This window comes from Fringilla coelebs (assembly GCF_963513975.1).
Source record: "Fringilla coelebs genome assembly, chromosome: 4".
Lineage (NCBI taxonomy): Eukaryota > Metazoa > Chordata > Aves > Passeriformes > Fringillidae > Fringilla > Fringilla coelebs.
This window is the reverse complement of record NC_140032.1, coordinates 40,976,175-40,990,279: the sequence shown is the minus strand read 5'-3', so window position 1 is coordinate 40,990,279 and position 14,105 is coordinate 40,976,175. Positions and strand designations below refer to the sequence as shown.

The 14,105-nt window shown below is 36.9% G+C and overlaps 1 protein-coding gene across 7 annotated transcripts in view; it reads left to right on the top strand.

Annotated features, from left to right (window-relative positions):
- RAPGEF2 (Rap guanine nucleotide exchange factor 2) overlaps positions 1-14,105 on the top strand; it is a 183,738-nt gene that overhangs the window by 83,734 nt on the left and 85,899 nt on the right. For 6 of the 7 annotated variants that reach the window (XR_014616117.1, XM_084204639.1, XM_084204637.1 and 3 more), the window contains exons 5-6: positions 10,262-10,337; positions 12,491-12,658. Coding sequence is in view for 6 of the 7 variants with exons in the window: in XM_084204639.1 (XP_084060765.1) it covers positions 10,262-10,337; positions 12,491-12,658 (244 nt within the window). In the remaining variant the exon portion in view is untranslated. Of the gene's footprint in view, positions 1-5,137; positions 5,293-10,261; positions 10,338-12,490; positions 12,659-14,105 lie in introns of those variants that run through there. The other variant, XM_084204640.1, reaches the window with a different exon arrangement.

The following is a 14,105-nucleotide window of genomic DNA, read 5'->3' as shown; positions in this document are numbered from 1 at the left end:
ATGACCCTGTTTGTTTTATGTGCTCTCAGGATCTCTGGACGAGTTTTATAAGTGTAATAAACTGAAGTAATCTGGTTATTGCTTGCCTCAAAATAACAACAAAAGGACCTGTGTGCAGAAATAGCATAAAGATGACCAAAATGAGAAGTTATACCCAGGTGGAGAGAGGAGACAGAGGAGACTGCCTTTTCTTCGCCTCATGTGACCCTCTCAGCGTCTAAACTTTCATAAACTTGATTTTGCTGGAAGACAGTCTTGATAGGCTGAAGTAATGATGTTTACTTATGTATTTGGAAGAGTGTAGAATAACTGAATTAGAATTATTGTCTTGATTCTTAGCATGATTCCACTACTGTGATTCTTCCACAAATTGTCTTTTTACCAAAATGTTGCTCCATATTGTAGAAAATTTGAAAATGTCTGAGAGTTTTCGTTCAGTTGATAGAAAATTTTCCAAATGTTTCTGAAAGACAAATCTAGGGATACGAGACGTGGTATAACATTTCATGGGAGAAATAATTTATTTTTCAAATGATAATATAAGTAGGTAAAACTAAATTATCACTACTACTCCAGTGGTTTACTTTGTTTATTCATTCACAAATATACATATGTATCTTGAATACAGCTGCTCTATACACTAACTTAGGAAACTTGTTATTGAAGGAAAGTGTTTAGCTTTCCACATGAATGAACAGTTGTTATGAATGAGTTAAGTGTGTAAGTGCTTGTGGAAAGTGTCAATATATATGGTCTTGTTTTAATTCTTAAAACCTAGATGACGTGTCAAGTAATTTTAGTAATTCAAAAAAACCTGAAAATTTATAATGCCTTAATTATGAAAGTCTCTAGGGGGACGTAGAAATGCTTACTATGTATTTTTCAATATAAAAAGTCTTAATTTAGAAAGTCTTTGTATGACATTGGAAAAATGCTCCTCTGTTTTAATGAATTTCATGAATGTTAATAAGCCAAGCTGTGTTTAGACAAGGTCTTGCCTCTCAAGTAATGTTTTCCAACAACTTCTCATTCTTTGAGAGCATTATGTAGATCTTGTGATGTCACAGCAATCTCCGTGGCAACACAGACGTCATTGACATGAAGCACAAGCAAAGCTGTCTTTATTCAAACCATTTATTTATTAATTAATTTATTTGAAAGACTAAGATAAAAAGTAGGTTAGGAAAAAACCTTTTATCTTTGACTGTTTTCTGAGGTAAAATGAGAACTTCTAATTTAAAACTAAAATAAGGGTAATTTTCCCCAAAGAAGGATCTATTCCCAGGTGTGCTGATGAGGTACCTGCCTCCAAGCTTTCTGTTCTGGATAGGTTGAAAGCTGAACTGCTGCAACATGCTAAATTTGTTGTTGCCTCTACTAGTAGGTTCCAGTTTTGTTTGCTTATATAATTGTGTGTTTAGTCTGTGAATATAGATCTTGAATTCAACAGAAAAACGCCATCCAAATGTTTCTCTAGTGTGGTATATATAAAAAGGTTGTAAAGGAACACTAAGTGGTATTCTCCATTGAAATGTATTCAGGACCACCTGCTGCTATAAAGACCTGAGTGCCTACCCTTTCTACAGCAAATTTGCAAAACAGTTTGGTATTCTTAAAAACACTTTTTCATATGGGATTTTAAACCATTTTTCAGCTTAATGTTTTAGTTTTGTTGTTGCATTATGAAAAGTGAAAAGCAACAAATGTGAAACTTTATACAATTACTTATTTTTTCTACCTAAGCTAGTCAAACTTGCTACCAAATTCACTCTTGTAACCACGTAAAATTTTAAAATTAACCTCAGTTTTCAAAACAGTAGTCTGCTCTAAAAGAAAAACTGTGTAAAGATCATAAATCACATGTTTCAGGGTTGACTGAGAGGACTTTCTATGGAAGCAAACCTCTAGAATCTAGCTAATTTCAAATTCTTCACTGTGTGTTTTCAGGAACTTCTTTTGAAGTGCTTTCAGCAGTCAGCTATAAATTAGCAGATTAATGCAACCTCTGATCTGGGTTGCATTTGCATAAGAATTAAATCCCTATGAGCATTACATAGATAAAACACTGTAGTCTGTCATCTGTAAGGATGCTAACTAAAAGTGTTCAAAACACTGAAGGGGTTCACTACAGTTTCCAGCTGGAGTTTAACTTCTACATATTTTAGCAGGAATTATTTAAAGCATTAGTTTACTATAAATGTGCTTATTCTGTAGTTTTAATGTGGCCTGGTTAGTCATCAAGCATTCTCTCTGTCTGTTTGCTGGCTTCTTTGCACCCTCCTGCTGCAGCAGCAGGGTTATTACCCTTAGCACCTTGATTCTTCTTTCCCCACAGGCAGCAGGGGGTTTGGGTCCCAGGTGAAGCAAGGAGCTGCAGGGGTGTCTCAGGCTTTTTTCTCTCGTGAAACACTCCTCCCAGGTATTATTAAGTGGCGTGTACTTAGCTGTGATATCGCAAATGAGTCCCTTCCCTGACACACGAGCTGTTGTATCTGGGACTGTAAACACCTAAGCTATCACATGACATTGGATAAGCCTAATCATCCTTATCCATGGTATGCAGTGAGCTCATGTCTCCAGGATTTGCAAGTAGTGACAGTTCTGCAAATGCCTCTTCAGCTTGCCAGCATCTCAATTTTCCTTTCAACTGAAAAGCGTTTCTGTAAAGCAGCGACTTGCTTTTGCTGAAAAAAAAAAAGCTAAAAATAGAATAATATTGTAGGAATTAAATAAGTTGAAAGAAAAAACCTCTAATCTAGTTATTATTTTGATATGCAGATGACCACTACATTTTTATTTGAAAGAGTAGTTATTACAAGTCAAAAGCAGCTTGGGCTTCCCTTGTAGCTTTCCTTGCTTTTCCTTAAAGACAGGCACTAATTCAGAGGAGAGTCAAAGAAATCAGCCTATATTATCAGATAGTTTGATGTTCTCTATAATGATGCCCTGTCTTTCAGCTGACAAACTCTCTCACAGTTTGCAGCATGCAGCTCTAAGCGTGGGGAAACCCTGCTGCCTCCCTTCCCTGCCTGCCCTGCTCGCCTTAGAGCGGCTCTGCACGCATGACAGGCTCTGCCTTTTTTTCTGAGGGGTCAGAAAATGGCCACGCCAAATTTAGTTTTCATCAGAGCACTTATGCCTTCCCCTGGGAATGGCTTGTGCATGTACATGAGCTTCTTAATTGTAACTTTCTTTTTTTTCCTTGGCAAGGATGAGTTGGATGGAGGTCTGGGTTTCAGAGCACACTGATGTGAAACCCAGCTAAACCTAGCTTGGCTAGAATAAACCATGTAGAGGGACTGATGCTTCTCATTCTGATCTGGACATACCAAAATGAAATGTGGTAGTTCTTAATGGAAAAGGTGCATGAGGAGAAACTTGGCGAAATCCCTTATTATCTCTCTAAATGACAGATAAAAAATAGTCCTCATTTTGTTTCCCTTCTAGATGTCTACTTACTACTGCTCTATATTTCATCAAGGAATTCATGCCAACCAGTGTGACTGGTTGGCTTTACAACTAAATCTAACTAACTGACATTTTGATGTTGTTGCTAGCTGAATGTTGATTATTACATCAAGATTTGATTTGGAGATTTTTTTGGAGAGCAGACATTCTGCTTCATGTTTGTTTCTATATCATCAGATAATAATTGATGCAGTGATTGAAACCAGGTGCCTGCCATGACCTCCTCAGTTGTGGCACTGCTGTGAGGAAGAGGAGTATGCAGGTGGGACATGCAGCACATGATCCATCCAATGGGATGGGGATCCTCTCTGCTCTGATATTGAGAACTGGATGATAGAAGAAAGATTGGACATGGAGTGGATAGCACTTCAATGTAAATGGGGATGGTAATAACAGCATTTTCAGGGTGAGGGCTGCCTGAGAGCAAATGAAGACACTTTGGCTTACATAACTTCAAATTCTGAATATGCTTCATGCAATACCTCTGTATTTCATTTTGGTAGTTTTCTGTGATTCTCCTAAATGTTGGTGTCAATTGAAGCAATGTAATTTTCACAAAAAGCATTTTGAAGTATTGGGTTTATGTAACTTAAGATCCATTTTTATCATGAATATGTTAAAAGCTTGAGAAACTGAACTGAACCATGCATAGCCTTGTGCTTATGGATTTATTCATATACAGTCTTGCACAGGTAAAGAGATTGGTTGCAGTGAAGGTGGGAGAAGGATAATGTTTACTTTAATCTCCATGTTTATTTAGATGTTCTGCATTTGCAAATACTGCACATCAGTGATCGTAAACACTGCACATCAGTGATCTTAAACCCATTGTATCTCCCATTTGAAAACTTCAGAACAAAGAAAATTTTTGAATATCTTGATTTCTGGAGTTTTGGAAAAAATATTTCAATATTCATCCATTGCATTTCTACTTTAATTATATTGTAATTTTTTTAATTAAAAAAAAAAGCAAAATCTGGATGGAACTAATTTCATTGCTTACATATACCTTATAAGATTCTAAGAACTTGAGAAACAAGAAAATTTCCTACTTGTATTTTTCCTTTCATTACAACTTGTCTAAATAGAAAATTCTTTTTGATTCAGAGCAAGTGTCAATTACATAGATTTTATTCTCAACCAGCAATTTTGTTCAAAATGTTGCAATTACATATACATAAAACTATAACAATATATTATTATTTGCTGAAGAGTGTGCACCACAGAGATGACCATACTTTGTGGAGCTATCTTTGTGAGACTTAGAAATAGTTTTACTTAAACCTTAAGCTAATGTAATGTAGGGAATATCAAAAGAAATAAAAGTTAAGATTGCATTGTAGAGGAAACCCTAAATTTTTGTCTGTCCTTTTTGCAAAATTGTCATTAGTGAAATTGAATTTTCTATGTGAGTGATCGCTGATTTTTAAGAGGAAAAAAGAACAGGGCTTAACACTGAAAACCCTTTTCTTGGTGCTGTGAGGTTTCCTTCAGATTCTGCATCACTTTTGATGAATGCATTTACATTCCAGTGCTGAGAAATAACTTTCCATTTGGGAGCTGGGTTGACGTGAAAACAGGAATGTGGAGGCCCAGGGTGAGGGGACAGGGCTGAATGCTGATAGAGAAACATTCCCTCTTCAGTAGCTGCTGCCTCCCCTGTGAGCTTTGAAAGGAGCATCTGTGTGAGCGTGTGTGAGGATGTCTGGGGACCTGGGGAAATGGATGGGTCATGTCTGCAGAAAACTGCCTTGTCCTCCAGTGTCATGATGATAAGAGAAAGAATAGAACAAGTCACCTGCGAGTTTTTGGCCATCTCTATGTGTAAGTGCTTATAAAAATGCGTGTGTTGCTTGTGGCTTTAGATATTTCATTTAGTTGAAGTACTTTGCTGTTTTGTTTTATTAGTAAATCTATCAAATTTGAAGGGGAATAAATGCAGACAGTGGTCCCAAATCATTCTGTTGTTGTTTGTTAGACATAGGTACATTTAAACTGCTGTAGTTTCGTAGTAGTGAAGAGTTTTTTAATGAAAACTGAGAATATAAACTTGGGAAACATCAAAGCCCTTAATTTTCATTTAAAACTTGTCTTCTGTTAACTAGCATGAAACCTGAAAACTGATAAACTGATACCTCTGTTCTTTAGCCAGCTATGTATGTTTTCAGTATAACAAGTTGTAAGCTGAGAAATGTGTGTAGTAAGATACACTTATGGATAGGGGAACTGTCATCTCTGATCCGTGTAAATTCAATTTAAGAATGCATAAAAATGCGAATGAAATTGTAAACGACTTACATGGGTTAAAATACCTGCTTTTAGTACATAGTGAGAAAAAATGTGTTTTTTTTAATACTGATGACTTTCTTTGGAAATAATGCTTTTCAATAATCAAGTGGGAAATTAGACTTTTGTCAATTGTTTAAAGGAATAGTACAGTTAGGGAGAAATTGCTTGGGGAAAATACCTGGCTGTCCACTGTAAAGTGGATTCCTGTAAATAATATTTTAATATATCTTTAGGTAGTTGTTTGGGTTGGTTTTTGTTTGTTTTTGTTTTCTTTTTTTTTTTTTTTTTTGGGGGGGGTGTGGTTGGTGTGGTTGGTGTTTTTTTTTTTTTTTTTTTTTTTTTAATTAAAGTAGGTTTATAGTCACATCATGCACTCAGTATCCCTATGTGAATACAAGTACTCTGATAGAAAAGGACTCCAGAAATGAAATTATCTCCAGGACAGGTACTGAAGAGAGCAGCTGTGAAGCTTCGTACTTGGGGATTGTCAAGTCAGAGCTTGTGTGGTAGCAGGGAAGGAAAGTGTTGGAAAAGCTGCTGCAAACTGCTGCAAAAAAAAGGTTCTCTGGGAATTTAGGCAAGGCAGCAATATCCTGACCAGGCAGCCCTTCTGGCTTTCTAAATTACTGTTGGAACCTCTGCATCCCATATTGACAGCTACAATTGCAAAGATACCTTTAAACTGCCTTATCTTCCTTTGGTGAAATTCTCTTATTCACACCACTGATTTAGAGAAAATAGTTGCAAACCTGTGATTCTTTTAGATGTACCATTGCCTTAATAGTTGCAAACAAACTATATTTAAGAGTTGAAATTAATAAGGCTTAATAAGACAATTTAGATTTGAATGGGATGGTATGATACAACCACATGTGAAGTGTATATAATGTTAAATTCTCTACTGGATTTTAAAAACAAAAATGGGGTTTAAACTTGTGCTCTCTGTATGCACAGGCTTATTTCACCCTATGGTAAGGGAAGAAGTAAATTTGTCAAATCCCTGATCTATTGAAACCTGCTAATAAAGGCTCTCTACATTGTACTTTAGCTAGCCAGTACTTTTGGTGACTATTTAGTGAGAAATCTGGGTAGTCCAACTCACTTTCTATAGAAAGTCCGGCATCAGAATTTTGTAAAGAATATTGTTTAATCAAACTTACTGAAGTAGAGCTGACATTAAGAAGATAATCAGTCAGCCTTTCCACTGAAGCTTTATTTGCTTGGTGCTGTTTCTGTGTGGTACCTAATATCCTTACATGCCTGCTCGTGGTCCCTTGTTCTTCTGCTGGTATTTCAGAGAACAGCTTGGGTTGGAATTTAGATTTATCCGAAAGATCGGGTAATTCTAAATCCCCTGCCATGGGCAGAAATACCTTTCACTGGACCAGGTTGCTCAAGAGCCCCATCCAACCTGGTCTTGAACAATTTGAGGGAGAGGGCATCTACATCTTCTCTGGGCAACCTGTTCCAGTTCCTCACATTCTTATATTAAAGAATTTTAGGCAAGGTTTTACATTTTGGACTTCTTTTATCAGCTCAGTAAACAGACTGTATCATGTGTTGGGTATTTGCTGCTTCTTATTGCATGCTAATGTTTCAAATAACATGTTTTCAATTAAATTGAGTTTGTTTGATGGCCTCCTCTACTGAGTGGCTAGTTACTGCAGCTAGGCATTTTGGAGAAGACTGCCACTGAAGTACTTTTTTGTTGGTCTTTTATTTTTGCCCCTCTGGGAAACTCTGGTAAATTAATTCAGATACAATTTACTGGCTTTGATGTCAGTCTTATGAATTGAAACAGCAAGATTAGCAGTACCCTAAGATGCCAGTTGTTTCTCAGAGCTGCATGTCAAGCAAAAAACCTGTGTTTGAGTGTGGTTCTGCGAGAGATGGTATGCACTGTTGTGATGGATGCTCTACCACAGTCAGAGATGGACAGTTCTGAAGTGCCCAGATGTAGTGGACAGTAACATGAGAGTTCCCTAATTTTCACTAATTATGTGAATTCCTCACTGTGATGAATTTTCACCACAGATTGGAAGTCAGGAGGTTTAGCTGGTGTGGCCATCTGAGAACTGCAAAGCTTGAAAGGTCATTTAACTATCATGTGCCTTGATTTACTTGTCTGCTTTCTTACAGCACTTCACAAAGTTTAGAGAGTTTGTTTACAGCCTGAAGTGCCTTGTGATCTTTGGTCAGAGATAATATATACATGTGATGCTCTGCCTGCTCTGATAAATTTCGTGCTGCCATAAGAGTCTGAATAGTCCAGGAATGGCGCAGTTATTTGCCGTGAAAACCAGTGTGTTATTTGGGGGCAGAAATTGAGTATTTTCTTTATAGTAATTGAATTCATGCCTTCTATCTTAATCTGTTGACTAGTTGTTCTCTGGTGCTAAAAGGTGAAATCTAAACAAGTTATTCAAGAACAGAAAAGTGCATCCAAAACACAGCTTTTTGGTTTTACTGTGTTTGCTAAAGCTTGAAACTTTTGCACGTCAGCAGCGATTAGCAACAGACAGAAGTTTAAAGTTGATACTTTCAGACAGCAGTGGAGGAGAAAGAATGGTGGAGTTGAAAAGTGTATATGCATTTTTTGTTGAAATGATTGCTTGCTCCAAGGCGTCCTGGTCCAAGGCTACAAAAAATACAAAAATATAGCAATATGTATTTTCTAAGTGGGAAGAGAATATTTCTGTGTGCTTCCAACTAGAATATCAAATTAGCTGACTTAATAATCATCATTTTTTGCATTTTTGTTTTTCAATCAATGAGTTGATTTATTTTCTCCTTCCTTTACTCCTCCTTTCTGTTTGTAAGGAAAAACTGTGGTATGAAACAGACTATTGGCTGAGAAAATAAGTTTCACACTTGTACAACAGTTTAATGAATCAGTATATTGGCTTCATTTTCTGGTGTCTTTAAAAGTAGTTGAAATTGTATAAAATTCACGATGGTATGGTAGAGTAAAGAACCCTGTGTTTTGTTGCTGGACTGTAGGATGAAGCATGTGTTTGCTTCCAGGAAAATAAGCATTTTGTTCAGAGACTTCTTTATTGAATATTTCTTTTCAAGAGGCCTAGTATTCTGGAAAAATTTTTCTATTGTAAAAGTCCTATGTACCATTAAATGCGATTATTATTTTGATGAATAAGCACAGCTGGCATTTCTTTTCAATATCTGACTGCCTTCTTTTTGAGCCTATAAATGTGCTGTTGTCAAGAGATTAGCCTTTGGGGTAGCAGTTAAATTGTTCATTTCTACTAATCGCCAGGCGGGACAGGAGCATAGATATGAGCTGGCTAGATAGAGTGCTCTGAATGATGTGTGACCTGCAGTTTGTGAGTTAGGAAATAAAGCTTAAAACAGTTATCTTTCACGAGCACTGTAGCTTCAGTGTGTTGCCACATGCCAGCATTGGTTGGAATTCAGATGTTGCAGTTTCGTTGAGTTCTGTTTGTTTTTCAAAGTGTTGCCTTGGGGGCTTCAGACAGAAAGGTTCCCCAAGTCTGTTGCACAGTGCCAAGGGGAAGAAAGGGAAAGGCCAAATAGTTATATTGGCTGTCAGCTGTTTTAGGGAGGATTGGTTTCAGCAAACTTAGAGGAGTCCTGAAGTTGCAGGCATTTTGGTGTCTGTCCTGCCCTCCAGTCTGTGATGGGAAAGGTCTGGCATTGATCTGGCATTTGTACCCAGAGAAAGAATCACACACTCCTGACACAAACTTTAGCTGGCTGCCTTTATTCCACTCTGATGGTGTATGATTAAGGATCTAACTGTAGAGGTCCTGGATTTCTCTGAATCATGTGTTGGTTCTCTGCTCTCCACCTTTACAGCTGCACTTTGAGGATTCTTTGCAGTGAGCCCTGCAGGTGCACAGATACATCTAATATGGGCAGAGCACTCCAAAAACCAAAACAAAAAACCCTTCAGTTTTTTCTTACAGGGAACAAAATAGTATGCTTAATTATTCCACTATGATGAGAATGTCTGTGAAAGGGCAGAACAACCTTTTGTCCTCATCTATTTAATTTGGGAATACACTCATCTTCCTTATTTAATTAATTCATTTTAAGTAGAAAAGAGCCAACTGAAGCTGATCAGCCTTTTAATTCTTTCTTTGGTATGCCACTTAGCTTTTGTTAAAGAAATGCAGATAGCTTAGGTAACTTAATACTGTAATGCCAGAAGATACTAGATCAAACTCTCTAGTGCACTTCAGAATCAACTGTGCCTCCTCAGTAGACAGCTCTTGATTGACACTTGTTTTGGTGTTAATAGATTATTTAGCAAATACTCTAGGGAACTATGTAAATACAAAACAGACAGCTCCTGGTGTCCTTGGGTCTCAGTTAATTGTCAAAGGACATATGCATGAAACTTGTATTGTGCACAGGTATGTATGTTTTTCCTCTGCTTTACAATACCTGGCTAAGATGTAAATATGCTTTTGAATTCTGTTATAGCTCTGATTTCTTTTCTGACTGAAATATTTTTGGTTTGCAGTTTTGGCAAGCGTTCTGCCGGCAGCTTCAGACGTGGATGTGAATGCATTGTTTTAGAGCCATCTGAAATGATTGTGGTAAGAATATTTTCAGCCAGTTGCTTTCAAATTTTACAGGCCAGCTTTGGTAACACTTCAGCTTCCAATAAGACTTATGATTTTCTGGTTTCTACATGATCTTTTAATAAATATGAGATGTCATACCTATAATTCATATTGTTCTTACATTTACTTTTTCAGATTTCTTGTAAAACTAAAGTTTTCTTGTGCTGGCAGAATAGTTTGTAGGTTCTTTTGGTTTTTTTTTTGAAACAGCTTCATTATGATTATTGGTAAACCTAGATGCTTTAAAGTATTAATTTCAGGTTAGTTTAAGTAATTAATGTTTGAATTAAATTTAATCTCAACTGTCTCAGGTTTTTAAGAATAAATTTGAATGTTTTTAAATTGTGTCAACCTTTCTGGGTGAAGGTGAGGGTATTTTGTTAGCAGCATCTGCTGTAGTCCAGTGGCAGAGCATTGTCTCTCAGGGTTCACAGGCTTAAAAGTTTTATTTGACACCTCAGGGCACGTCATCTGAGCAAATGCAGAATTGGTGGGCTAGTTTGGTTTTTTTTCCTCTCTGTCACAGAGACAGACCAGTTCATAATGCAGGCATGACAATTATCTAAGCCATATAAATAGCTGAAATAGAGACTGTGACACTAACCATTTTTTTTCCTAAAAAGTAACAGTTTCTGTAAAACTTGAGGAAGCTCAGGAGACTGTGGTATTACTTTAGGATTATACTTATTTATTATCAGTTTGTGTAACTTGCATCTGACCATTTGGGAAACAGTTTGTTGTCCCAGTTCTGTTTTCTAGAAGTATACAATTTCACTGGTTGTAGCTGTGTGAATGTCTGCCTGTTTCACATACATTTTTTAGGTTATAAGGAAGAGTGGTAAAAAGATAGGTATTGGGAAAGGAGATGACTAAACAACAAGAAATTTTTTGGACTGATGGATAATATTAGGTCAGAGGCAAGTGTTTGCCAAAAAATGTAACTGCTACAGTTCTGGAAAGATGAAATTGAAGGCTTCACTCAGGTTCTCAAAGGAATAATTGTACTTTGGATAGAAAGAATCCTATCCCCAGGGTTGTTTGGGCACACAAGAGGTGTAGCAGGGTGTGAGTGTGAAGGTGTCAGACGTGAAACATCCTCCCTGCAGAGGGGGGTGAACACTGCCTGCTCTTCTGGTGAACCAGGGGCTGTGCTCATCCATTTGAGTTAGTGCACTGAAGGCTGTACTTTGTCACTTGGGCTGACTGATGTGTGACACTTCTGACCCAGATAAGCTGCAAATTCATAGGAGTATTTTGTCTAACATTTCCTTGTTCAAAAATGTGCAGGAACCTTGTGAGGTGCCTCATCTCTTATCCTGAGGGATGGAATTGAATAACAGGATTTAACTGAATCCCCCTATATAGTCAGTGCTGGAAGCTGTGATTTTTTTCTTCATTTCCTTGTTAGTCTCAAATAACTCGAGTAAGGTTTCTATTAGTAGGATAAACACAGAAGAGGTGTTGATTTTCAGCCAAATTACTGCAAAAAGATCATTCTCTTCTGGGAAAACCAGGATTATTAGTTCAAATATTTTCATGGCAGCATACTGTTGTGTAGTAGTCTTCAAACTCTGTAGACAGTGAATCTGAGAAGTCTAATTTTATACAGGGATATATCTAGTAGGTGTTTTTTATTCTCCCTGTTGTTGTTTTGAAGTGGACTTTTTTCAATGCAGAGATCCAGTCTATTAGAAATCCTTTTATGCCTTCAAAATATTTGAAATAATAAAACCATTCCTGCCTGAAGAGTGAAGCCTTTGCCATGGATCAGTTAGGGAAGGTGCTGAATAGATGTCGATAGGGAAACAGGCAAGTGTTCTCTTGTACCAGTTTTCTTTCTGTAATGTATTGATTGGTGAAATTTGTATTTGTGCAGGCGTAAGAGAGGGGCGAGGAAGGAGGAATTTTTCTTCTGTCATTTTTGAAAAGTGATCACGTTCTGTGATCCTTTTCATACTAATGTTGTTCTGTTTCTTTTTTAGTAGCAATTTCACACTTAGTGCTGAAAATGAAGCAAACTCAAAGCTGGCTGCTGCTTTTTGAAAATAGGATTTCTTCTGTTTCAAACAAGAGGAAACATTTTTCTCTCTTGCGGAGAAAGACGCACTCTCTTGCATCTGTTGTAGGTTGATTACATGGAAGAAAATGAGGAATATTTCCAGCGTCAAGCATCTCACAGGCAATCTCGAAGGAGGTTTAGGAAAATCAACCAGAAAGGGGAGCGACAAACAATTATTGATACTGTTGACCCTTATCCTGTGGGGAAGCCACCTCTTCCTAGAGGCTACCATACGGTAAGCTGTCTGTATTTATCATTCACAAAAAGACATAAACAAGAAAACCGAAAATAACATGGTGAAAATGGCTAAACTTGCTGGTATCTTTCAAGTGTGCTTCTGTGGGGAGATTTCCCTTCAAAATAACTGTGAGTGTGGCTCCATCAGTGCGTGAACATGTGTGCAGCTTGCATCTCAGTTCAGAGTTGAAAGTGCGTTTCTTATGACCGTGAATGTCGTGCATTATCTTTTAATGTTCCAGTCGTTATGGGAAATTGTTAAGGAAATTCTGTTCTCATTTCCTTTTCTATTAAGTTACCGTAGCGTTAGTTTAGTGTACTGTGTTAAAAGGTCAGTTAGTGAAGCACTCATTCACATATGTGATAACAGGTGTTGCCTGAAAAGGACTGTGCTGCATGGCAGTACACCAAATTGGGCTAAATCTGTCACTTCTTTTTGGAATCGAGAACTGAAATGTAAAATTGAAGTTAACTTCTAATGGTATTTGCCCTTTATACTTGGATTTTGGTGAGCTATATAGTTGGCCCATCATGGAGGAAATAATTTGGTCATTTTACTTTATTGCTTTTGGGGGTGAGGGAAGGAATCTACATATATTTCCAGACTTTCTCTTGAGATGAAAGCAAACTAATAATTAAAACTTTTTCCATGAAATATTTTATATGGCTTTTAAACTGAGAAAGGCTCCATTAGATTAATATGTTTGTTTTGTATTGATTATAACTGTGAGCAAAATACAGGAAAAGCTGTTTGTCTTTGGCTCTCATTTATTTGTTTAAGCCCTAAATCTGGTAGAACCATAAAGGCATGGGCATAAATGACTTTGTGCATATTTAATCTCGTTGAGTTCCATGGGCTGAATTTTGTACAATGTAAGCCACATACACATAAATTTGCAAGATGACAGCTTTAGTGGTTTTTAAATGCCATCTTTGGTACAGTGCAGTTGTTAGCTTTTTTCAATTTTTCTTTCCTTACCCTTTATTCCTTGACTTGTTTGCCAGTTCACTGTATATTCAATGTGTGTCTATAAGTGTATAGATGTTTGATTACATTTGTTAATTATATAGGCTTTTCCTCATGACTCGAATAATTACATTTTATGCCAACAATTTGGTTTTGTTTATACAACAGCTTTTAATGGTTTAATTTGTCAGTGCACTTTAATTGCCTCTAGATTTAAGGTGAATTGAGCCAGTTGACTTGGTTTGAAAATAAAACATTTTACTGGCCCATATTTGGGGGGAAAAAAAAAAAGTGGTATTGTACTTTGTAGGAATTACAGAAACAATTACTTTTGTTTATATTATTTAGATGTGTGTGTTGTGCTTAGCAAATAGTGGTAGTGTGATTTGTACCTAACTCTAGAAGAGCAATATTTAGATTGCACAGTGCCATTTGCATTCGTAGGTCCTTGCCTGTTGTATAAATTTCACTTTAGGTG